The following is a 27,568-nucleotide window of genomic DNA, read 5'->3' as shown; positions in this document are numbered from 1 at the left end:
ATATTTTAATTTCATCCATTGATCTTAATTACAAGAGAGTTTGTCTTATATAGCAAAATCCCAAGATACGAATCTTGTAACTAACTTGCCACATCAACATAGATAACTACAAGTCTTATAACTTTTATAATTAACTTGTATATTTTTATAACTAAAAGTCTTATAACTTTCACTTTGTCTCAGATTATGGTATGATTAAGAGGTGAAAAAAAGGATTAGTTAAAGCATAAACCAATTTCTTCGTGTCATAAACATGAAGGATATTCAACTGCTTTGAAATGACCTTATAACAAATAAAATGGATATCAAGTTCAATTTGTTTGGTTCTCTAATGCACTATTGGATTAAAAGGGAAAACTATTGTACTAAGATTGTCACATAGAGGTGTTGGAGTTTGAAATGAATGTAAAAATATCCCAATAGAGATTTGATCAAAATTAATCATGAGATAAGTAGAAAAAATATATAAAACGAATAATCATTTGTTATCTTAAATCATAAGTAATCAATGGAAAAAAACTCATAATGTATCATTAAAACAGGATAAAAAATCTGTGTGAACTTTTTAACTGTGTATTCACTGAGTACAAGTAAAAAAAAATCAATAAAACACAAAAAAATCAACCAAAGCACCTTCCAAGAAGATATGCTTGCTAAGCCAAAAATAGTGTCTCGCTAAGCAAGCAATGGCGACAAAAGCGATGAGAAATTAATACACGATAAATCAATACACAGCGGTTATAAAATTTCCCAAACTTGTAAGAACCTATTAGGATTAATAACAAACATATGACATCAAATAGAACAAATAAAGACACTAGAGAACACCAATATTTTAACGTTGAAAACCCTCAATGTGAGAGTAAAAAACTATGGGTCATCCAGGCCAGAGAAATAGCTCCACTATAATCAAATAATGGTACAGGAGAGTCTCAAAGTGATTCAAAAACTAATGCTTACAACAGCAAAATCACAAAGCAAACTAGCTTACAAATAAGAAACAAGAAGCTAAAAATACCAAAATATTTAGCTTTAGTGCAAAGCATCTCTAAGCTCAAACTTCCTTTGAAGATCCAAATGGTCAAAAGGTATAGCCACACGTGTTACAAACCTTCCCTCCAAAAATGAGCTTGATCCAACGGTTAAAAAAAACTAGAATCATCAATTTACTAAGACTGATTGCAGAAAAACAAGAATAGATTTATCTCCTCTTTTTTCTCTTTTGAAAGCTGATTTTTGTGCCACCTTTCTCTCTCTCTCTCTCTGTCAAACCTAAATTGACTTTATCCATTTAAGTAAGTGAGACAAATGGGCTAACATATTTGGGCATTTCTCCATATAAAAAGGGCGTCCGAACCCAACAAATATTCACTTCACAACTATGTGGAAGAAGTCGTCAAACTGATGATATCACAACAAGATTCAAACTTCATTTTTGGTAACGCTTTAGTCATCATATCATAATCATTATCAACCGTATGCACTTTAGCTAAATCCAACAACTTAGCATCCAAAATATCATAGATCCAAAGATATCTCACTACAACATGTTTGGATCTATTATGAAATATAGGATTCTTGCCAAGATGAATACCGCTTTGATTATCAACAAATAAAACATAATTGTCTTGAACAAACCCAAGCACCTGCAAAAATTCCTTCACCATGGCAAATATCTTCATGCTTCAATAACGGAAATAAACTCTCCCTCTGTAGTAGACAATGCTACACACTTTTGCAATTTGGACTACAAACCCATAGCCTCGCCTGCAAATTTAATCATGTAGCCCGAAGTACTATTAGAAAAACCATATTTCATAACAATTTCTTACCACAACCACATAACCAAACAAAGTAATATATGTTCATCAAGCACCTTCCATTATTTATTTATAAATCAGATATAACCACTGTCCAACGTACCAACTGTTGGTATATGTGATGAGTGACACTATGAATCCCAACACCGACAACTTTATGTTTTTCGTTAGAAAAAGTGTGTTTCCCTAAATTTATGTTTGTAAATAAAAAATAAACTTTTTCATGACAATTCACCACGGTTCATTTTTTCAACCATGGTAAACTATTTTTCCTATAAAAGCTAACTTATATCAATTCTTAACTGATTGAACTTACAGGAAACGCTAAATTTCTCTCGCCTTAAGCCAATCTCTAAAAACTCAAATATAACTTCTCTAACTAGTATGAACCAAGGAAAGGTGTCACGAATCCTTGCAAGACTAAACAAGAACCTCATTTCTTTGTCTACATTTTTCACGAATCATTTCAATGAAAGGTACTTCATGAAATATTTTATGAGTTATGATGTAGTTGTTGTTTAGAATATTTGTCTCGTTAATTATCATGTTTTTCTTGTTCATAGTATATGTGAAACATTTATCGTGACCCAACATAGGGTTTATTATTTTCTTATTTTCTTGTTGTTAAGATGAGATTATAGTTATTGTTGATAAATGTTGTTGTTTGTGTTATTGTAGATGTTTTTATTAGGTATGTTGATGTTATTGTTGAGGCGTGTTCTTGTTTTATTAAGGAGGATTGTTGTTTATACTAAGGTAAGTTGGTTTTTTTATAAATGTTGATAAATGTTAAAGTATGTTGATAAATATTGAAGCATGTTGATAAATTTTGAAGTAAATATTGGACTATGCTAATAAATGTTGATAAATATTCGAAGTATGTTGATAAATATTGAAGTATGTAGATAAATGTTGGACTATGCTGATAAATGTTAAAGTATGTTGATAAGTATTGAAGTATGTTGCTAAATGGTTAAGTATGTTGATAAATGTTGAATTATGTTGACGTTTTTGTGGATAAATGTTGTTTTTTGTGTTATTTTTAATGTTATTCTTTGTACATTTCAACTATCATATCCTAGAAGATGGGTATATTATATTGCATGTGGCTTGAGTGTTTTACCAACCATTCACTAAATACATAACCTTTCTAATTGAATTAGAAAATAATAATATGAAATATTAAGTTATATTAAAAAAACAATTTACACTAATCAATGTTTTTCGAGGTTTCAGCAACCTGTTATTCGTATCTTACTCTTTAATGGTTAGAATCTTATTGAATGCTTCTAGTTATTCTATTATCACTTTCTACACTACTAGTTTTGTCTACAAAGTAATTAATACTTTGAAGAATGAACTAGTAAAGAAGGAGTTGTTAATTGAAGAATTAGAAGCATTAAAAAAATTCTATCAGGTAAAGAGTAAGATACAAATAAAGAATTGTGTAAAGCCCTAAAACATTGATCAATGTAACTTGTTCTTCTAATATAGCTTAATTTATCATATTATTGATTTCTAAATTAGATTTAAAGGTTATATGTTTAGTGATCATTTGGTGAAAGAAACATTCCGCATAAGTTATAATAAATTCAAGTGAACATATCACCACAGCTGGTGTAACACCCCACATAATACTATCTAGAATCTTATTAAGTAAAACATTAAATTTTTGGTACTGAGTACAATCATCATCTAAATGACATCTAAAAATATGCTAAATCAAAGTACATAATACATAAGAAATTATACAACAGGTGTCTATTAACCAATACAGAAAAGAAACACAACGAAATTATTCATCTGACATCCAAGTCTTCTTGCCAATTCTTCAAACGTGCAGCTAACCTAAAAGCAACAACATAATTGGGGTGAGATTTCTAAATATCAGTGGAGTTGTCTATCTTATGGGTCCTCGGCTCTACAAGGTTCTACTACTATTCTCGTACTACTAATACTGCTCTCACGTAGAATATACACAACGAGAATAACGAAGCTCTGCTAGCTTCTCAACATACATGAATGGCATACTCATGAACGCACTGGTCATGTAACTCAATGGTAATTTTCCCCGAAATTGTTCACAAGGATCTACCAATCTATATGTTATTTATGGATGATAGGATACTAAACTTCCACAACATGGATTACAATCTATATAGTCATGATTCCCTATGTCATTGACTATGAAATTTAAAGATTTTCCACAACATGCAACAAAGAACATATAACCCTCTCGTTTTACTAAAACACGATGATGGAAAGTATCTAACATGTTAAGGTCTATATGCACACACAATGAGAAAGGAGTGCCAATACTAGATGCAACTGTAAATAAAGTAGTTCGTTTCAAATACTATAAGGTCAGACCATGGATCTTCGGCCACACTTAAGCATGTGTACTTTTTAAATTTTCAGGTCTAAATCCTAGCGTCCATGCAGAAAAACGCAAGAGCGAGGACTTAACATTCTTTATCCCTAGAATCCAAAATTTTGTTGAGAACTTCTTTTGATTCGAATGAAAATTCAAATTAGTCGTCTATCAAAGGAGTTAAGTCCTAATTAGGGTCAATACTCAATAATTTTGACATGTTACCTTTAATAGTAATCAACATCCTATATAAACTTTTCGTGCAGTGTTCAATTCATGCTTTGTAAGCCTCTTCATATATCTTGATCGAGAGATGATTACCTTTGAGGCAAAGTTTGGAAAAACTAGAAATCGATATGTCATATGCATTTTGAAAAGCTTGTTCAAATAATTTCTTTTGTGTTTAGGTTTGTGACGAAGACGTATACGTCATTTGAGGAAGAGCCAATTATGAAGGGTCTCTATGCTGGAGGTCAGTACCGAAAAAGTCCATGTCAATTAGGTTTTCTTTTAAATCCTAATTGAATATTCCAAAAACATCAATCTTATGCAAACATGATATCTCCCTCCTTAAACTTTGTTTTGATGATCATAATGATAAAACTGTAGCATTATGTCTCACGAACAATGTGTACAAAAATAAACTCGATCAATAAGCTAACAAATACAAAATTACTATTTTTCAAACTAATTAGAAAAAAATCCTAATCCTAACCATCAATTTGCTCATGTTTCTCTCTAACATGACAAGTTTGTGGTGAAATCATGTTTGACTAACTTGACCTAGGGAATCGTGAAGGACAAATATCTGCCTGCGAGAACAAACGGGAGTCTAGTGTGAAGCTTTGTGATCTTCTCCAAACACTCTAGTGGATAATGTACTTCATGATATATCAAATTATACTAAATATGGATATTTAGTAGGGGTGGCAAAATGGATGGATTGGATGGATATGGATTGGATTGCTAATGGATGGATCCAATCAATCCATTAGTCCATTAACAATCCATTAAATCTTCATCTAAAAAATCCAATCCAATCCATCCATTAAGGTTAAAATCCAATCCAATCCATCCATTAACATCTTTATAGTGGATGGATATCCATCCATCCAAAACATTTATTTAAATATTTTAATTAATTTTCTAATAATTTAGATTTTAAAACTTTACAAAAACTTTTTTTTTTAATTTCTCTATAATAATATTTTTACAATATATAGATATAATATATTTATGTTATATTTATTCATAATTTATAATATTTGATAGATAAATTTTGATAATTATTTGTTAGTGTTATTCTGTTTTATTTTTCTCTTTTTTTCTAATGTTGTTTCTAATTTTTTTACGTTTGTATGAATTTACAATTTCGTTTAATAATTGGAATGATATATTTCTTCGTTGTTAAATTATGACACCCTTGCATTCTTATTTCTCCTTCAATACTTAACTACTGTGTTGAATTATAGATTTTTTCAATTTTATTTTGAAATATGATTTCCAATTCAAATGAATTGGTGCTTTTCAAAGTATATACAAAAGTATATACATAATATATACAAAAGTGAGTGAAAAAACTGATGGTGATATTTAATTGGTGATGAACATGATTGTTTACGTGAGAGAGAAAGAGTAATTTCACGATAGTGGAAATAAAAAATAAAATTATTATTATTATCATTAAAAGTTAGTAACTTGAACAATGACAAGAAATTAACAGCAGTTATTGATGAAAAATGCAATTGTTAGATGAAAATTTTAAGTGAAACTAAAAAAAATCCATTGGATTTATTAAATGAGATGGATGGATTGAATCCATCCATATAGTTAAATGGATGGATTGAATCCAATCCATTAAATAGTTATTTGGTTGATGGATGGATTGGATGGATAAAGTATTGGATGGATTGGATGGATTTTCCCTTAATGGATTTTATTGCCACCCTTAATATTTAGCATGTAATTGTTTACCCTCGCTACATTTTACACCAATTATCAAAGTGAATTTATTAGACAAACAACTAATATGGTTAGTGTCTACCCTCTAGTTAGATAACGGTTATCAAATTGTTTTCTTTCATATATTGAACATGTTTAATAAAATACAATATAGTATTAGCCATCTCAGTTTCAGTAGTGCCACCAATAAGAGTGGCATGAAAGATTTAGAGCTTTATGACTATCATTTGTGCTCTAATAATGGATCTAGTCACTAGTGATAAACAAATCCACTATAAGCTATATTACTTTGCTTTGGTAGTTTCTATGAATATTTTTATGGAATGAATCCTATTAAATTTAATGGAAGGGAATGAGAACTTTCAAGAAACATAATTATTGTCGTGAGATCTAATCTATCTATTAACATAAATAAGTTAAGATAATTATATTGTGGATTGTCCTTGTGAATCTTTGTCATCAACATACAAAAGCTTAATTATTTTATCATTATTTGTTAGTGCCTATGGCAACATCTAGAAGGGTCTCTAATATAGTTTGATTACCCTACGATACTACTACCCCTATAATTAGGAATAATGTACCCCCTATAATTTCATATTATCCCAAAGATATTTATCTCAAGTCCCTAATATAGTTTGACTTTATGATACTATTAGCTTTATCTCAAGTCCCTAATATAGTTTGATTTTATGATACTATTCAGACCTCCTAATCTTTTTGTCACCTGCGACGAATTTCCCAGAATGTTCCTCGGAGATGCATCTTCGAAATCATATTTTTATGGAAAAAAGGTGATTTCGGATATGCACTTCCGAAAACACCGTTTTTTTAATTAAAAAAATGATTTCGGAGATGCATCTCCGAAATAAAGTTAATTTCCAAAAAAAAGGTGAATTCAGAAATGCATCTCCGAATTCACCCCTGGAAAAGTTCGGATATGTACTTCTGAAATATCCTCTGATATAGAAAACATGAAAACAAACATATTCGATTTATTATAAAACATGAAAATTACAAACATCACATAACATAAAATTAAAGTTACATATTGTTAAACACGGGTAGGTGTGGATGAGTCAACATTTTGATAACGTCGGCTCACAATCTTTGAAGTTTCGCATCCAACTCGATCGGACCCTTCGAAGAAAATCGGTCGAAAGTTGTCCACAGAACCGCTAAATCTTCGTCGTTCTTGACTTCAAATGGGGTGAACTGAACGTCTCCCTCGTTATTAAGCGAAGGCGAGCGGTACTCAAGCTTGACAACCTTCTGATTTTCTGGGTATTGCAAGAGAGTGTTGAGCGATGTTATCAATTCCGCGAACGGCGTGTCGTGCGAGAAGCGAAATTGGAACGACATTAGGTAGCTAGTGCTAAAGTAGACAAACGCAAGGTGGGGGTAGGTTTGTGTCATTGGTGTTTTGTGGCTTGATGCATCTCTGAAGTCTGGAAAAAAAATACTTCGGAGATAGCAGTGATATTTTTAATTTTTCAATCGGAGTTCTCCCATAGAGGGGTCTAAAAAAACTCTTAGAAAAAATACACTCCAATAATATTTTAGGTCCGACCCAAGGAATAGGCCACCTAGACTGCCACTTTGGCCTCAATTATTTTTTTTATATTAATATATTTTAAAAAATTTTGCATGCATAAAGTGGTTCTGCAATGCGGATATTAGTTGTAATTATTTGTAATGCGATTTCTTTTTCAATCTTATTATTTAAGCAGCTAATTATTCTAATATTTTACGATTAAAAAAAGTTGTGATGAAAACGAATAAGTTATATACTTTTTTATATATTAAATATTGTGCATCTCAAATGAACATGCTATCATATTATTTTATTTTATCATTCATATAATAACAACAATAGAAATAAATAATAATTTTTTTAAAACAGTCTATAAAATTTTATTTTTTTATAAGTAAATAAATTAGGTCTTACTAACGAGTGTCCATGGAACATTCGTTAAGCATTCCCAATAGAAAAATACTTGCATGAGCACAAACATAACAGGTGGTTATACAAACAACCAATCATAATTTTTTATTAATTAAAAAAATAAGAAATATTTGTTTCTCTCTCATACTCAATCACAACCACCCCATGAATCCAATTAAAAAAGAAATTAAATTTTAAATAAATTTAAAATTTTCTTTTTTCTTATTGGTTGTTCCTAACACTCATGATTTATGTTCGTATCCATGCAAGTTTTTCTCTTCCCAATAAAGAAACATTCTATAAAAAAATTAACATATCAATTTCTAAAGTATTAAATATGTATATTTTCAAGAAAATTTTAATATTTTAAAGCCTTAAAGAGTAAAGAATGCCTCAGAAACACTCATTAGCATTTTCTTAAATTTTATGATTAATTATATTTTAAAAATAAATTTTAAATATTTTTTCTATTTAAAAATAAAAGAATTTCAATTCACTAAGAATTAGACCGGCCCTAAATAATTTCATATTATCCAAGAGATATTCATATTTTACACTGTCACAATCACTAATTGACAATATAAAAAAATTTATACGTGGTGCATATACATTATGTTTCTATTTCATTTTTAGAAATAGAATTATATGATTATGATAGAAATCATATCAAACGTATTTTACAATGGTTCAGGTAGATGCACGGAAATAAGATGGCAGCCAGACTCAAATTTGCGGGATTCATTCGCATCCGAACCCGAGTTAATACATGAATATTTGAATTGATTGGATTCGGATGCCACCCGATATTTGGATGTGAATTTGAGTAGTGTGATATCCGTAGGGGTGTTCAAAACCAAACCGGCCAAATACACTTTTTCCTCTTGCGGTTCGGATATTTTTTACGTCAAAACCGCCCAAACCACACCGCGAAGACCCCTAGATATCCGCATCCGAAATCCAAAATTAAACCTGCTTTTATATATATATATATATATATATATATATATATATATATATATATATATATATATATATTTAATAATAAGTTATTATTCTATAAAATCGTAATAATAAAATGTTAATTATTAATAAAATCTCTCCCCTCCCATCGTGAATCAAAAATATTTTTAATCAAAATACATTTCTCTTTTTTCTTTTCCTTCTCTCTCCTCTTTTGAACCAAAACTATATATAATTAAAAAAAATAATCCTTCCCCTTCTCTTCTTTATTTTAAAATTCTTCGCCTCCAAAAAAACCACGACAAGATAAAAAAGTTATACGTCGTAAAAATAAAATAATAACTATCTAAAAAGTTATTTTTATGATACACTATTCTTTTCCAAAATCAAAGTTATCTTTGACATTTTTTAAGAGACAAAAAGAACTTCAATATATTAATTTGCCTAGGTCCAAATTGAAGAAGGTATGGACCTGAAAAAAAAAACAGCGAACATAACAATAATTTAGTGGGCTTAAACACTTTTAATAGTCCAAATTAAGATAGGTCCAAATCAAAAGAAGCATCATTCTAAGAGAAAAAAATTATGGAAATTTCTTAACTCACCCTATGTATCAGAAAAGCACCTTATGTAATTTTAAAAATGACCTTCCGTTTTTAGAGATGTATCTTCCAACACACATTTAGTTATTAAATGTTAGATTGTTTTGTAAATGCATCTCCAGACTGACCTTTATTTTTAAGTGTTAGATTTTTTCGGAGATGTATCTCTGTATTCAATGTAAACAGTCAATTCTAAGTATTTTTAATGATTCTCAGATCAAATAATCAGAAGGTATATTATGATTCGACAATACTAAAGTTATGAAGAAAATGACATATATAAAGTTATAAGTCAAGAGTACATAAACCAAATCCAAAACTTATAACGGAGTCAATAAACACAATACAGCCCAAGATAGATCAAAAGTATAAATACTATAATCTACTGTGTATGACGAACTTGGACTCAACCTCTTGCCCCCTGTTCCTACATTGCTTCCTATACTGCATTGCCTTTCGAGCCGCCTCCATCTTGGCATCTACAACGCCCCTCGCCTCAGATCCATCCGAAAAGAGTACTCCGTCAATACATGTCTGCCCAATCTCCATGATACGATGGCATCTAGGTAACACGTCAACATCATGATCTACCCTAGCATGCTCCTCCTCTAGTATCTCTTGATAAGCTGAACTTAGTGGATCTCCTAGAGCATCTTATTCCATATAAGGATGTGATACCTGGAAGAACCAGCATATATAACCGTCTACGTAGCTCCAATCACTCTCAGCTATGTTACTTCGAGCCTGCTCCGATACCAGATGATTAACATAATCATCAAACATAGCATCCATATCTCTATGTTTCATAGTGGGAGGAGCAAACACAGAAGGATATTTGGGAATTTATTGTATGTAGTCGAACTGACGTATAACGCGCTCAGGCAGATGAGGAAACATCAAACATGACCCGCAAGCCAACCATCATGATTATAAGACTATGTCGTCAAAGGCAATCGTCTCACAGTGATCGACATAACAATGGAAGTTTATATCTCTGTTACTAAGCGGTTAATATACACTTTGAATGACTCTGTCTACTGGTTCCCTCTGAGTGGGGAGAATGCAAAAGCATATGGTATATCCTAAGTATAAGTCGGTATACATGACCAACTAGAGATGCGTGGGAAGTGCTGAAGGATCCAAGCCTGAAAAGTGTTTGAACACACGAGTCATTAGTTAGTAACAACGTAGCAATAATTTAATGAAACACAAGTACTAAAAGACCAAGAAATGTTACCGTCAAAAGTGTGATAATGCCTGTCACCTACTTCGTCTTCCACATAAAGCCTTCATATAAATTAGAGTACAAGTAGACCAAATAAGCAGCCCCCAATTGTACTCATGGATCCTCAAAAAGTCCTCAAAGTACCGCATGTAGATGACATCCACGTAAGTGGCACTTTTATCCATAAAAATGGCAGTGCCAACCAAATACAACATGTATGCTCTCATAGCATACGCTATATGTTGTCGTACCTATTCGTTATCACCAACAGCTTGTTGTGCTCTCAATATCTCATCTATAAACACCTCTTTCAGGAATGTAAACCTACCATGAGACCCTCGGGTGAAATCAAACTCTTCCATGTCAGCCTTTAGGTCAACTACTAAATAGTCTACCATCAACTCTAGTTCCTCATATTTGGTAACCTTCCCATGATCTAAACGTTTCTCCCTATATGGAAGATGCAACATACATGAGACATCGTCCATTGTGATAGACATCTTACCATGTGGGAGATGAAATGATGATGTCTCCGTGTGCCATCTCTCTATAAACGCATTAAGCATACCATGGTTAACTGTAATATAAATGGTCTTGTACAAGCCTCCCATCCTAGATAGTTGCAAAACTTCCTAAAACCACGACTCAATAGGAGGAATCATGTCAGTAATCTTCCACCGATGGTTGATGAATTTTAGCAGATCACGTTCATGCATACATAGTTTAATAAGAATGATTCCAACAAACATAATTTAATATTACAACAAACACAGCTTCAAATGAATAATTCCAACTAACTAAATTTTACTCCTTCGTCCCAAATATGTATGGCAACATGATCCGGGTAAAGACACAAAAATGATAAGTTTGACAGGTCTCCTCCAAAACCTGGAGGTGACTATAGTGCCTCAGGTGCCCCCTTGGCCAAGGATGCCTCAGGTGCCACCTGGGCCTGGGATGCCTCAGGTTCTTCCGTTATCTACTGGGTCTGGGATAACTCAGATGCCTCTAATGTCTGAGATACCTCGGGTGACTCGGGTACCTCTGCTATCTCGAGTGCCTGAATAGGCGAACTCAGTTGTCTACGTGAAGATGGAGGCTGGGATGCACGAGGAGGGGACCCTTGCCTGCTACAGGAAGAGGAAAAAGGTGGAATAACATGAGCCCCAAAACTTGGCGCCTCCATATCAATCGGGCTAGAGATAACATGAGCTTGTGGCGGTTGTCTCTTTTCCCTCCGAACGGATGCATGTTGTGCAATCCTGCTGTGTCTCAATCATGATTTCCTATCAGCCATAATTCTTGTAAACCGCCAAGCGTTAAACAATGAGTTATGTAAAAAGGCAAAATATTTCAGATTGGTTGATTGTGGAGATGCATATCCGGTTTCTGGGTATACGTTGTAAATTTACGGATATGCATATCCATAATGACCTGCAAGTATAACCATCGTCAATGGCGGATTGCAGACCCCCAAATCTTCAAAACTAATGCATTGATTGTAGAAATACCTATCTAACTCGTTTCTAATTCAATATAGGCTATCAAACATGTAAAATGTTTCTATTTCATAACCTAAAATTTAACTTCTACACATTTATACATAAACTCAATAAAGGGGAAAAGTTACAAATAGTGTCTTGAAGTTGCTCGTTGTTGCTTGATGTTGCTTGTAGTTAGATGTTTAAAGTAGCTTGATGTTGTTTGATGTTTCTTATTGAGAGATTGAGAAAATGGAGGGTTTGAGAGAGTTTGAGAAAATGGGTTTTGAGAAAGTTTGAATAAGTAAGGAAGGTGAAGGGCTTCTTGCGCGTTTTTGAATAAATAGCGTCCGAACATGCATCGATATAAGCTTTACCAAAATGTATCTCCGAAATAATTGCATGTGGAGTTAGGGGCTCATCCAAATTTGGACTGGCTTTCGGTGCGTCTGGAGATGCATCTTTGTAAGGTATACACAAATTTATCTCCGGTTAATTCTTTACATTGATTTAGGGCCTGATTCAGAAGTGTGTTGAATTTTGGTGCGTTCGAAGATGTACCTCTAAAACCTTGGAACATAATTGTATTTTCACGAAGTGTCCTAGTAATGCATAAGGGTGTTTTAAGAAATTCCCAAAATCAATTGGAGAAATTAAACGATCTTAGTATGTTACACTTCTTCCACCAAAACCTGAATCTACCCAAATTGCTATGCCCTCGTCTAAAACCATTCATCCACCCTTTAGAGTCAAATGATACAAAAGATCAATGCTATACTCATGGGGATTAGTATTATGTTGTGATTCGACAATTGATTCCAATGTACAATTTTCTTATATTTATGTGTCTTATTTTAGTATCAACATTTGGAAAATTGTATTTTGGCATGCATAATTCATCTTTTTTATAGCAGGCTATTGAAAAAGACTTCAGTGTGGTTTGTATTTAGTATTTCAGGAATGCTATTCCTACACCACAATTGTACACCAATACTTACACCAAAAGAGTGTTCACCGTATTTATACGGTGACTAGTATTTTTTAAATAAAAAATATTTAAGAATAATACCGTGAATAGTGATCGTGAACAGTGTCCGTAAAAAGTACATGAAAATGATTGTTAATGGTAAAATAAAGTTGGTTAATAAAATTTAAAAAAGTTGATTAATGAAGTGATGAAGTTGGTTAATAAACGCCATATATTAAAAAGGGTTAAATATGTTTTTGGTCCTTATAAATATATCAAATTTTATTTTTAGTCCTTATTAAAAAAAATGAAATATTTTAATCCCAACAAAATTTTTATGCTTGCAGTTTTAGTCCTTACTATTTTCAAAATTTTAAAAAATTGTTTAATTACCATTTAATTTTTAAATTTTTGAATAACTTTTTTCATACATGTTTAGAATACTGTAAAATATTTATTTACCAAACTTTAGAATTTTTTAAAATAAGAAGATTTAAATATTAATTTTTTAAATTTCAAAAGATAATGATAAAAGTAATAAAAATCTCGTCTTATAAATCAAATTTGGAGTTTCTTTTTTCCAAGGAACTTTTTTAAGCATTCTCAACAAGTTTACAAATAATCATTCAAAAATACACATTAGTTTAACAACAGAGACTAAAACTACGTGCACAATAATTTTGCAGGGACCAAAACATGTTATTTTTTTAATAAGGGCCAAAAACAAAATTTGATAATTTTATAGGGAAAAAAAACATACTTAAACCTATAAAAAATAATTTAGTAGTAAAATAGAGTTGATTAATGAAATGTAAAAAGTTGGTTAATAAAGTGATGAAGTTGGTTAATAAATGTTTAGATATTAAAAATAATTTTTAGCAATAAAACAAAATTGGTTAATACAATGTAAATTGTTAGTTAATGAAATTATGAAATTGGTTAATAAACGTCCAGATTTTTAGTAGTTATGAAGTCGATTAATGATATTTAAAATGTTGGTTAATCAAATTATAAAGTTGGTTAATCGCATAATTTTGTATCCGTTCTTCCTTAATCTAAAAATAATAATTTTTTTAAAAATAATTTATTATTATTATATTTGTTGTGAAAAACGATGTTAAGAACAAAATATAATAGGGAATTAAGGAAGATAAGAAGAACACAAGAATTGGTTATAACTGTTATTCTTTTACTTTCTCTTAGGAAAAGATTACAAGTTTACAAGAATAACCAATAATCTCTCTCACCCTAAATTAGGATTTGCTGTGTACAATGATGAAAGACTAGTATGCTATTTATAATAAAACCTAAGATACTAACTAATGAGTTTTTTCCACAAGGCCCATTACACAAGCCAACTTAATAAACAAGCTAACTTAACAAATTAGGGTTTAAACACTAAACCTAATTTAACATGCTAACAACCCTAGCATCTTTGACACAAGCATGTGAACAACCTTCGACTTCATGTTTAATCCTGTCGAACCAAGAAGTTACCCTTCGACCATACTAAAGTTCGATCCAATATCTCACAATATTTTACTGATGAACAGTGAAATACGGTATAGATATAAAATATTTGTATAAGAATAATGTTTTTCTTAGTATTTATACCCGTATACCATAATTTTTTCGAAAACTATATTTCTTTACTGGAAAATTGTTAAACTATTATGAACAATAGACTAAACAGTTATAATAAACAAAAATTTCTTATACAGTTTCCGATGTATATCCTAGCACTCATCTATACAATGTTGGTTTTTCCAAACTCATTGATCACCTCAAAAGTTTTTTTTTTTATATGATGTTTGATATAAACAAAAATAAACTCACTTCATTAGAGTGTAAAAGTTTCATATAAAGACAAGCAAAGAAAGTATAGGTGTGAGAAAAATGCTTAACTTAATTATATATCCAAACTAAATTGTATTGGACAAAAATAAATATAAATTATTTAAATAATTAACAAACAGAATTTCATAAATCGATCCAAAAGTTAAAAAACAAGAAACTTCAAAACACATTATCACTTTAATTGGTTTTGTCACAAACAATAATTACACACTTACAAAGGTTGATGAATCTTCCTAAGCAATATGAGGTTATGATTTGAGAAAGATTAAGAATTTTTTAAATGAAATGAGAATTTTTTTATATAAAGTGTTTAAAAATAACATAAAATCAATGCAAAATGACCTAAATGAATTGAATCAAAGAAGTCTAACGAATTCATCCAAATGATAAAGACAACTTGAAAATTTTATGTTGTGATTCGATTCATGGGTATACTTATGTGAGTCGATTCACAAAAATCTTTGAAATAAATCACATATCTCGAGTAGATTCATATGCAATCATGAGTCGATTTATATGTAGTCATGGGTAGATTCATATGAAGTCATGAGTTAATTCATGACAATGGATGAATATGATCACATATTCCAAAAGTAACAAAAACTTGGAAAAAAAACTTATTTGAGTAGATTCATATGCACTCATGAATTGATTCATGAAAACTAAAATCATTTGATTTAATTCACAAATTTCTTGACTCGATCCATTTAAGCTTAACTTGGTCAAACCTACTTTTTATGCATAAAAATACCATTTTGACCTAGAATGAGTAAGGGGTTTAATGAGGAACTCAATTATTCAATAACTTTTACAAAAAAAACAAGGTACCAAAATGGAAATAAACCGATATTAAGCTTATGCAATTTCAATTGGCTCTAGAGTCAATGAGTCCACAACTAGAAGAATTATTGCTTACAAAACAAGAAATGACATTCCATATGAAGAATTTTGCTCACTTGGTGTATGACCATTGTGAACATTGTTAGATGTGTTGATTTGGTTATATCTAAAATCAATTTCATTATTTGATAAAGGGATCAATTTTTTTTTACTGAAGTAAGCATACGAACTTATTATACTTCTCTTGAGATAGACAAGGTGTAAAGTCTGTAGAATTAATTGTGTCAAGAACTCTGCTAGAGCTATGTGTTTCATGAAGAGTGCAAATAACTACATTAGTTGATGATGAAAATTTATTTACTTGTGGAGGACTTTGTTTGTGATAATAAAACTCAATAATGTGTCCATGCCTATTAAAATGTATGAACTATCTAGAACTTTCCTTATCATTGCCTCCATAATTTGAGCCTCTACCACGATTATAGGCTCATTTGGCATCATAAGCATTAGGTAGCTAATAGGCTTCATTCATAAGAAATTTTTGCATGGACAATGTTTCTTTCTTCTTGATCAGCCAAAGAATATACCTTATTAATGGATGGTAAAGACTCCATTAACAAAACTTGTGTATTACCTACAGATAAGTGGTCATTTAAAATAGTCAAAAATTAGATTACTTGAACCTAACGTATGAAATTTCTTGTTGAACGCATGACTTCACATTTTGCAAGTATGAAGGAAAGTACAAGAAGGAATAGTTATGTGTGTAGTCAATTCATCCCAAAGAGTTTTCATTTCTAAGAAATACTCCAAACATCACAAGAAAAAAAGGTAAGTTACGCGGTTATTTTGGAATGTTATGGTGGTTTGAACCGACGCAATAGTTGTGTCGCGACAGTTTTTGATATGCCACAAAAACATGTGTTGCTAGCATGTACTCCGATGGTTACAAAAATCCAAACTGACGTTATTATTTGCAACGGTTAACAAACTGCCTTAAATAGTTGTTTGCGATAGTTTCTTACTGTTGCGATCTTTATTATTAGTTAAATGCTTATTGAGACAGTTTAAAACCGTCGTTATTTATTTTACATTTGATTTTACAACAGATTACCGAGGTTTGTAACCCCCACCCCATTAAATATAATAATTAAAAAAAAAACAAACCAATAATGAAATGCTAACTATTTCACCTAATGATCTGAAGTGATCTCTAAGTTAATCATCTCCTGTGGCAGAGGTTATAGAAAATGGATGTCTGTGAAAGCATAAACAATATTTAAACTGTAGGGAATTTGATGTCTGGTAAAATATAAGGTACAGAAAAAAATAGAAGGTAGTAATTAGATACAACATTTCATATAGCAAAAAGACCTAATTATGTTTCTTCAAATTCATAGTACCATTTAAATGGAGAGACAGCAGCACAATTTATAAACATGTATTGTCCACTCTTGTATCTGATATGAAGAGCCAACACATTTCCAGGATAAACCACCTTCAAATATGACATAAAAAAATTGGTCAGACATACATTTTGAGAAATTTGCTCTCTCTTTATGTATCTAATGAAACTTTTTTTCCTTAGAATTCCAAGTACACAACACTTGATTTATCTACTGAACAGGGTTTTAAAAAACGGTCTGTGACCCCAAATACGGCCGCGACAAAACTGTTTTGGCAGATACCGATACCGATATCACCATTTTCTATATTGAAAAATAAATTGTCATTAATTCACACTCCTGTACCGACCGAAATCGCGAAAACCTTTACGCGACCACGACGCGACCACGACCAATTTTTAAAACCTTGCTACTGAATGCTATAGGAAAAAATACTTCATAAAACAGGTAAGAGACCAAAATATAAGAGAAAAAGATCATGAAGCATAATGTTACAATATATTGCAATTTGCAATCAAAAGATTTTCCAAGAGTGCTAAACGAACCTGGCTTAACGTGCTACGGGACAATAAGCTGCAGTAAGCTATTAATGGAGCCTTTGGGCTTCACAAAATGGGCAAGAGTGACGTCTGTCTTGGTAGTGTCAAAATCTCCCTCTCGGAAAGGGACCGCAAACAACAAGGATTTGTATAAACAAATCTCGTCTTCCTTGTAATAGTAAAGCTACAAAGAGTGAAAGCATTGTTTATTTTTTCACTGAATGTCTAATTATAGCAGAGTATAGAATAAACCATCTTTAGAATGAGGCCACTTTCTTTATCAGAATCAACAAAGCTAAAGCTAATCAGCTACCAATGTTTCTGCAGATCCTTCTGGACTAAGGAGTCACTCCAGAGGATCGATATTAGTAGGTCGATAGTCATCAGGGTAAAGGTGAATCCAAGTATAGAATTGAAATTTCTCAAAGAAAGTATGGCATGGAAATTCCTGAGGAAACAAGTTTGATAAATGGATTATCTTGTGAGATGCAAGAGAAAATCTTGAAAATTTGGTTTCACATGAATGATCACGATCAAAAGTTACTTAAAAGTCAGATGACTATGCGTGGCTATGCGGTAAGCAACACTTTTTTCCTTGGTTATGTTGATATTAATTTGCAAAAGTATTTCAATTAACAACATATGAAACATGTAGGCAAAAATGTGTGAGAAAACAGAAGGATACAAATGTGTGAAAGCTTTCTACAACGTTCTATTTGAATCAACATAATGAATCCCATAAAACTTCTATTTAAAGATAGCATAGCTATAATTATACAAACGAGAATACTTATGCAGTGCTTCTCTTTCACATTCCAATGTTCATCAAACAACTTGAAGAAGGATAAAGAGAGGTACACCTAGAAAATTTTATTTCCATTTTAAGAGAACTGCCATATAAAGTGCTTCATCAGTGGTGCCAATGCAAATTGCAAACTTACATATGTACTAATCGAAGAGTGAAAAGGAGTCAACAACAGAGTGTCTTAAATAGATGATTCAACATTTCAAAATAGTATCCAAACTTAACATTCAAATGTCTACACATTGGGAGGATATTGGTAAATTACGGTACAAAATAGACTACCAACCTGAGCTGTTACAACAATTTCGTCTATCAACGGTGCTAACTCTTTGTTAAGGTTGAAGCATTCAAGCGTAGCTTCAATGTCAAGCATAACTTCAAGGATACTCATTTGAAAGTCATGAATGTACTCATCATCCTTCATCCTGAGATTCTCAAATTTTTTCGTGAGAAGCTAAAGTCTTCACATTTTAACTTTTGATGTACTTTCATGAGTGGTTCTGAAAATTTTCCATGCATCTTTGGCCACAGTACAATTATTTATCAATTTGAATATATTTTTATCAACACCATTATACAAGGCATTCAAAGCTTTGGAGTTACCAAGAGCAAGTTCATCTTCCTTAGACCAGTCCTTTTCTGGTTTTAATTCAGTGGCGTCCTTCCTATTTTTGTCTGTCAACACAGGATGTTTCCAGCCCTTGATGACAGCTTTCCAAGTTTTATTATCCATAGATTTTAGAAAGGCCACCATAAGTACTTTCCAGTCGTCATAATTGGTGTCATCCAGAACAGGTGGTCTATTAGTATTTCCTCCTTCCTTTTCCATAATGCTAGAATATATCTTTTCTGGAGCTCACCCAAAAACAGAACAGGGTGCCTGCTCTGATACTAATTGAAATTATAGCACCTTACAAGATAGATGTCGTATACGATGTCAAGATACCAGGATGTCAAAATGTAATGTCAAACACAATGTTAAGACATTGTAACACCAAACTAAACAATAAACAATTTAAAGGAAGATGCAGAAAGTAAATAACACAGTTTAGTTGTTAACCCAATTCAGTGCTACGTCACCTACATATGGGGGCATCCAGGTCAGGAAGGAAATCCACTATAATAGTATTAGTTTGAAGTTCTCAACAATCTCTAGTTTTACAAACTCCGCACCTAATCACTACCCATGCTATTTCTATCTAAGAACTCCTATATATGAGATCTCTCTCACTTCCTCTTAATCACACAACAGTGATAAGAATAACAATGACAGTAAACAGAAGACACACTTCCAACTAAACAAAATCCACTCTTGCTTAAAAGCTTATGAGTGATTCACAAATTACAACTCAAAACTCAGTCCAATTCAAGCATCAACATGATGCAAGAATGACTCACAATGAACAGACGAAACCCTAAAGTATATTCTCCCAATTGCAACTTCGTAAATCCTTTAGGATTAAAGTCTTTCTTTTTATAGCCATAGAAGCGTTTGGGCTTGGATATTAAATCTGGCCAAATCAAATAATTTGGAAATTAAATCATATCAAATCAAATCTTCTGGTGCAGAAAATAATGTTCCCTTTAATGTTTTGACATCCAATCTTGAGAACCAAATCTTAATATATTTCTTGCTTGAAACAAATCTTCTGTGAATCAAATCTCCAAATGTGCAGCTTGGCCCACACGCAACATGAAACAAATCTTATGAAGCACAAGAAATAAATCTTCTAAAAATAAAAACAATACAGGTTGCGATATCATACCAACATGTCACGACATCTTGTCCAACATCTTGTTGAACTAGTTGTTTTAACAAAATGCAACCAACAAACTAAAATCTAACAATCTCATCCTTTGGCAATATTTTCATAAAACAACCTTTGCACTAAACATCCACAAGCAACTAAAAAATGGAGAGATAAAACAAACGGCCCTATTTCAATGAGATATCTTCATAATAATTCACAAGCAAAATAGGAACTACACAACCTCATAACAATATTCCCAGAGAGAAATATATTCCAAAAAAAACATGATGTCAAGACATCAGGGATGCCATCAAGCATACAATGTTCCCCCTAAAACTCAGATCAGCAACAAAATGATATGACATTAAGTAGAACATCATGAATCATGCTACCCCTAAATAGTTTCACACAAACAAAAAATACTACTTCCCCTCAAGTAGTACTACACCAACATCTATATCTCTCCCCCCTTTTTAGCCAAAAATAAAAAATAAAAAATACAACCATGCATTCACCAATAGCAAAAAACAACAACTCATCTTACTGTAATCTCAACACATTTACCTCTGTCAAAAATCTCCTATACTCCTTACTCATTATATTGTCACATTTCTTAGGAATGTTAACAATGCGTTCCTTCACCAGCCCCTCCGAACATTTCCCACAACCAACAACACTCTTCATCAAACCACCTTCATTCCTTTTCAAGGACCTTGTCATGGTAGGAGGAGCCACAACTTTGCTCAACCCTCTTGCAAGTCCAACACTAGCACTTTTGCCTAAAATGTCATGCACCACTAAGTGGGGGAAAGAAAGTGTCTACTGCTCTCCTCCACACCTACTGCGCTCCTCCAAAGCATTAGTAAATATATCTGTCATTAGTAAATATATAACTGGTGTAGGTTTTCTTTTGTGACTGACATTTTACAGGCCAAACTTCTTCACTATATTCTTGACATACTTGCATTGAGATATGAATATAGTATCTTCCATCTGTTTGACTTGAATACCAAGGAAATATGTTAATTCACCAACAATACTCATCTCAAATTTAGATTGCATGTGCTTGACAAAATATTGAATAATCTGGTTTGACATCCCTCCAAATACAATGTCATCCACATATACTTGAGCTATCATGAGTTTACCATGCTCGTCTTTTACAAACAAGGTCTTGTTTGTTCCTTTTTTCCTGTAGCCACTAGTGACAAGAAACTCAGTTAACCTTTCATACCAATCTCTAGGTGCTTGCTTCAAACCTTATAGTGCTTTTCTTAGTTTGTAGACATGATCTGAAAGACTAGGATCTATGAACCCTTTAGGTTGTTCAACATATACTTCTACATTTACGTATCCATTCAAGAAGGCATTTTTCACGTCCATTTGAAATAACTTGAATTTAAGCATGCAGTCCACTCCTAAGAGCAATCTTATGGATTCAAGACGAGCAACAAGAGCAAAATTCTCATCAAAATCAACTCTTTTTACTTGAGTGAAACCTTGAGCTACAAACCTGGCCTTGTTTCTGGTCACAATACATTTTTCATCAGATTTGTTCTTATAAATCTATTTTGTGCCAATAACATTCATTCCTTCAGGCCTGGGTACTAAGTCTCATACATCATTTCTTTTGAATTTCCCTAGTTCTTCTTGCATAACATTAATTCAGAATTCATCAGTCAATGCCCTCTTCACATTTTTAGGTTCAAGCTTAGAGACAAAACAAGAATTGAATATCACATCTCTGGACCTAGTGGTGACCCCTTCATTAAGATTCCTTATAATGAATTTCTTTGGATGATCTTTCTGAATTCTAATAGAGGGACCTTTGTTTTCTTGAGGATTATCTTGCTCAGTATCTGCTAGATCACTATTGAACTCAATGTCTTCCACATTTTCTGAAACATCAGTATGCTGAGATGATGTTCCAACATCGCCATCAACATTAGTTCCTTCCCCATTAGTTGATTCACCAAACACAACATTGATGGATTCCATCATGACTTTGGTTCTTGAGTTAAATAGGCTGTAAGCTCTGCTGTTTGTGGAGTAACCAAGAAATATCTCTTCATCACTTTTGGGATCCATCTTTTTCATCTGTTCAAGATCAGCCATAATATAGCATTTACTACCAAACACATGAAAGTATTTAACAAGGAAGATTTTTAGTGTCCCTCCACCAATCCACCAGTTGTACCAACAGCTAGTCTCGTTCCCATCACTAATTAATTTTCTTAATCTAGATGAAAACCAATTATTGTGAAACTTCCCAACTTGATTGTCTAATTTACATATATTATGCCACCAAACATAGTGTACGCGCTCACTTTCACTCACATAACCATCTTTCTCACCATATCTATTTGTGAGTGCTTTATACCACAACTCGTTTCTCTCACTTTTTAATTTCCAATTCCATTTTCCTAACAATGCAATATTAAAAATCCTTAAGTTTTAAATACTGAAACCCCCCTCGTCTAGAGGTCTACACATCTTATCCCAATTAACCCAATTTATTCTCCTCTCTTCCTCGCTCCCACCCCATAAAAATTGTTTAAAGAGTGATTCAAGTTTGTTGGATAAATAAATTCTTCGTCACCCTTAGGGATTCAAATGGGCTTAACATTCCAACCCATGGCACCTAGGAGGAGCTTGCAAACCTCGCTTTAGGCGCAACCCTTGAGGGCTCATACTGTAAGGAAATAAAGTTGCACCCTCACTAACAACAATTGCTTTTAGCGCATTGGTAAGCGCTTGATCCAATAAGTGGCATCAGAGCAATGATCATGGGTTCCAATCCCCCCGTCTGACACTGGGGGAGATTGACCCTTAGGAATTCGATAACCACAATTGATTTTAGCACAATGGCAGTAAGAATCAAACAAATCAATGGTGGAGCATGGAGAATAGTCAAACCTAGTGTATATATATTGAAATTTATTTCTTTCTTTCATTTTTCAATGAGCTTATTTATAATAAAATAAACCACATGATGAATCACTATTGTCATTTTATATAACTTTTTGAATTCATTTTAACAGCCCATTTTTACTCTTTACATCGATTTCTTTCGCATCAAAACAATGATTCCAAAAGAAGAATAAATTATGGACATAATCACAATGTTAACTTCTATCACCTTTTGAATTAGGCCATTTGTCTACTCCATTACATTGATTGCAAATGGATAATTATTATACTACTGCTCCAGCTAACAAGGTATGCAGCTGTTAGAATAATCATAATACAGTCCAATCAGAACAAAATTTCAATCATCACCCTGTGTAAAAAACACTCCTGTAAAGAACATATTATACATCATTAAATAACAAGTACAATCTGTTTATGTTTGTCAAACAAATATACATGAAATTTGTAATATATGAATAACTTAAGAATGCTCTTATAGACTTCTATATGTACTACTATGAAACACTATGTTTCCTCTTCCTTGTAAATAAAGCAGCAAATTTTTGATGGAAAAGCTAACATTTTTTCTTCATTTTCTGCCCATTATGTTCCATTTGAAGGACTGCAATATTTACTCAGCTGCTATACAATTTAACCGATCTTTCTAACAACTCGTGATTGTTGCCTGAAATCTCTTTAACCCTTGATCCGTTCTTGTATATTTTGAAGGCCGGAAATGTGCTCACGCCTTCTGATTTCGCCAAGTAGGGGTGATCTTCAATCTCCACCTGAATAATTGAAGTTCGATTATATGAGTCCAAAATTATCGCCTAGTTTGGAATATTGAATTGACTATTGGTTTGGCTCGCGAAAAAATGCAGGCAAAACAGACATGCATGCATGACGAGCTGAGCCTGTTTTGCCATCTCTATCATGCATGCCAATTAAACTAGTCAAAATAAAACCAACCTTAAGAAAATTAACAGATGGAAATCTCTTGCTGATTTGCTCTAACACCATCAACACTTGCTTGTGTGTTCCCTTGTTACTAAAAAGCACAACAGCCATACCTATTCAATAACCCTTGCAACTGGTTAGTTCATTTGTAATTCTCATATGTAATTTCTTGCATAAGAGAAAAAAATCCATAATATGCCTTACCAGGCGAGGTTACGTAATGTCTGAAACGATCGTTACTCGAGATAAAAACCAAATTCGAACCAAATTTCATGTCCTTAACATCTTCACCATGTAGTATTCTTACTTGGAGCTTAGCCTCAAACAAAGCCCTTGCCACTTCTTCATCCCCTGGCTTTTCTCTTATCAGCATTTCATAGTCTTGAATTGCAACTTCCCATCTTTCCAACTACACGCACACAAAAATTATAGCGAAAATGTTACCAATCGAAAATAAGCATGCAAGGTCTAAAAAAAATCGCGTGTTTTATGTTTATGTTTTTCGTATCTGTTAATATTAATGTAGCTTTCAAAGTACCTTGGCATTACAATATGCTCTTCTTAGCTTTGCTTTGCTATAAGATGGATGAAGCATAAGTGCTGAATCACAATCTTCAATTGCGTTTTCGTATTGTCCTAGCTTAGAACGACACGCAGCTCTATTGCATAGCAGAACTGAGTTGTGTGGATCATGATCTAGTCCTTCATTGTATACTGCACATGCTTCGCTGTATTTCGATGCCTTGAAGAGTAAGTTTCCACTCACTCTAGCCGATGCTACTGCTCTCGCTCTCCTTAACACAGAAATAATCTCTCTGTTGCTTGGATCAACCCTAGCTGCTTTCTGAGCTGTCGCGACAGCATCCTCAAATCTGTCAACAAATAAAGTTCAATTCAATTTAGGTTCATAAAATACAGAGACGTCTCAAGTTTTTGAAGTCTCTGTAAAGTGAAATTATTGATAACTACACAGGGCTTTCAAAAACTTAAACGGCTCTAATGATTTAAGAAATTGAAGTGAATTATTTTCACAAACCTGCCGGATGCCAAGTAAACCTGTGCGCCTACGATCAATAGGTAAGAACTAGTAGCCACGCCAAACATCTTGTTACACCAATCAAGTGAAAATTTCGGCATTTTGTCGTAAACAGCATTTGCCTCTTCATATCTTAGGAGCTTCAACAAGGCTTCAGTTTGTAAAGCATAAATCTAAGACACATACAAACAATTCTAATCAGCATCAATTCTAGCACGCATAAAACAATTTATCGTGAAACTAACTCTATAACGCGTGATCGAGGAACTAACCCGTGGAGCTGAATCAGCACCTAAGGATAATGCAGACTGTGTTTCCTTCAATACAACACTCCATTCATTGAACTTCCTAGCTTCAGTGCACTTGTTAATGTGATTCTGTAGAGCCTGAGCTTGAAAAACAAGAACAGAATCAACACACGAGGTTGATCGATTGCAATCCAGTGCCTTTTCAACTTCTCCCAATCTGCATCAAAATTTGAAATTCGATGAGCAACATTCAAACACGGTTGAGATTGCATTGGACACATTTGAATGCAATCGCGAGAATATTTCAATATAGAAAAATCAAGTACCTGAAATATATTGTTGCCAAGCGATTGTGAGCTCTGTCATAAGAAGGATCCAACCGAATCGAATCCTCGCACTCAAGAATCGCTTCTTGAAACCTTCCTAATCCAATCAAAGCAGCACTTTTGTTACAATGATAAGTTGCCTTATTCGAGTCAAGAGAAATTGCTTTATCATACAAAACCAAAGCCTCTTCAAAATCACCCTTTTTGTAAGCTTCATTTCCCATAGATTTCAACACTTCAGGTTCTTTAGTATTGTGTCTTTGGCTTAGAAATTGTGCAAGTTCATTACTATTCTTCCTCATAATATTCCCCATGACCATTTTTCTCGCATTGCTACTATTATAAAAACTTGACATAGAGTTCAACTCTGAATGCTTAGGTAAACATTCAACACTTTTTCTTCTTGGAGTGTTGTTCACTAGCAGGTTTCCAGTGAGTTTCAATGGAGTAAAGTCTTTGGTTATGGACTTGTTCTCGTTGTCGCGCGGGCGAGTAGTCCTTATTCTAGCAAGTTGTGGAGAGTTCCGCGTTGATTCTATTTGAAGCTTGACATCATCATCGTTTGTGTTACAGTTTTGTTCAACCCTTTTGTGGGTTGAACTACCTGTAGACGATGATGATGTCGAGCTTCTTGAAGTAGTGTCTGAAATACGCTTCGGATTTTTAGTGAGTGTAGTGATGTTGGAGATTGTTTTCACTTTCTTTGGAGACAAGTTTGGTTCATTTTTGAGATGATCATTGTTGTTAGTTTTCAATGGTAGAGAATGGACTAATGAGTTTCTTAGTCTAGGACTTTTGAGATGGAAAATTCTCTCCATGAAACCACAACCTAATTCAGTTCCAACCTTGTTGTTTTTGGTTTTCATTGTGAAGTTGGTTTGGTTTTTCTTGATGATGTGTGTGTTTTAGAAGAAGGGGTGTGAGAAGTCAACGATTTCTTGTCCAAGAGACAAAAACTATATATTATAATTTTGATGGAGAAAAAAGGTTGAAGAGATAGTGAAAGGGAATCACAAATGTTAGCTTGCATAGGAAGCACTTTATATAGAAGACGTGCTATGTACAAAGATGTAATGGAGTGGCTTCCAAGAAACAACTTTAACTCTTTTTTTTTTAAGCTTTATACACTCTTAAGCTTCCTATCATTAAAATACCATATAATATAATCAATGATTGTTAGTATTATATTTGATAACTTATATTTTAAATACAAATTCAAGTTACCTAAAAAGATAGAGATTTAATATATTTCAATGAGATGTTAAGTATCCAAAAGAATTTGATTGAGATGTCGGAGATTTTTTACAGCTTAATTAGATGTTTTGATTTCGAACTAAACGCTAAACAAGCAGCAGTGTTAAATTATTTAGAGAGAATTTGTTGAAAGTTTGTCGTCTATTATGATCCTATAAAATTCAAGGGATTAGTCGCTGCGCGCAAAGGTTACTTTATTCATATAAAAAATAAATAAATAAATAAGATGTAAGTGATGTTTGAATCTAAATCGCAAAGGATACTCTGTTTATATAATAAATAAATAAATAAATAAAATGTAAGTGC

The 27,568-nt window shown here is 32.7% G+C and overlaps 1 protein-coding gene across 1 annotated transcript; it reads right to left on the bottom strand.

Annotated features, from left to right (window-relative positions):
• Positions 1 to 23,665: 23,665 nt before the first annotated feature.
• On the bottom strand, positions 23,666 to 27,030 carry LOC131624120 (inactive TPR repeat-containing thioredoxin TTL3-like). The gene is made up of 7 exons (XM_058895103.1): positions 26,009 to 27,030; positions 25,707 to 25,899; positions 25,435 to 25,607; positions 24,937 to 25,270; positions 24,603 to 24,807; positions 24,411 to 24,511; positions 23,666 to 24,229 (listed from the first exon to the last, which is right to left on the bottom strand). Exons 1-7 carry the CDS (start codon positions 26,872 to 26,874, stop codon positions 24,077 to 24,079), a joined length of 2,025 nt encoding a protein of 674 aa, XP_058751086.1. The 5' UTR covers positions 26,875 to 27,030; the 3' UTR covers positions 23,666 to 24,076.
• Positions 27,031 to 27,568: the final 538 nt, after the last annotated feature.

The sequence above is a fragment of the Vicia villosa genome, unplaced genomic scaffold (assembly GCF_029867415.1).
Source record: "Vicia villosa cultivar HV-30 ecotype Madison, WI unplaced genomic scaffold, Vvil1.0 ctg.000106F_1_1, whole genome shotgun sequence".
NCBI lineage: Eukaryota > Viridiplantae > Streptophyta > Magnoliopsida > Fabales > Fabaceae > Vicia > Vicia villosa.
The sequence above is the reverse complement of the archived record's forward strand: the minus strand, read 5'-3'. Positions and strand labels throughout refer to the sequence as shown.

What these genes read in the sequence shown, in the direction of transcription:
- LOC131624120 (XM_058895103.1), bottom strand. Translation starts at nt 26,874, where the DNA reads ATGAAAACCAAAAACAACAAGGTTGGAACTGAATTAGGTTGTGGTTTC. An exon ending in GTGCTGATTCAGCTCCACGG is followed by an intron (nt 25,608 to 25,706) that starts GTTAGTTCCTCG and finishes TATGTGTCTTAG; the next exon opens with ATTTATGCTTTACAAACTGA. An exon ending in CATCTGTTAATTTTCTTAAG is followed by an intron (nt 24,230 to 24,410) that starts GTTGGTTTTATT and finishes TCAATTATTCAG; the next exon opens with GTGGAGATTGAAGATCACCC.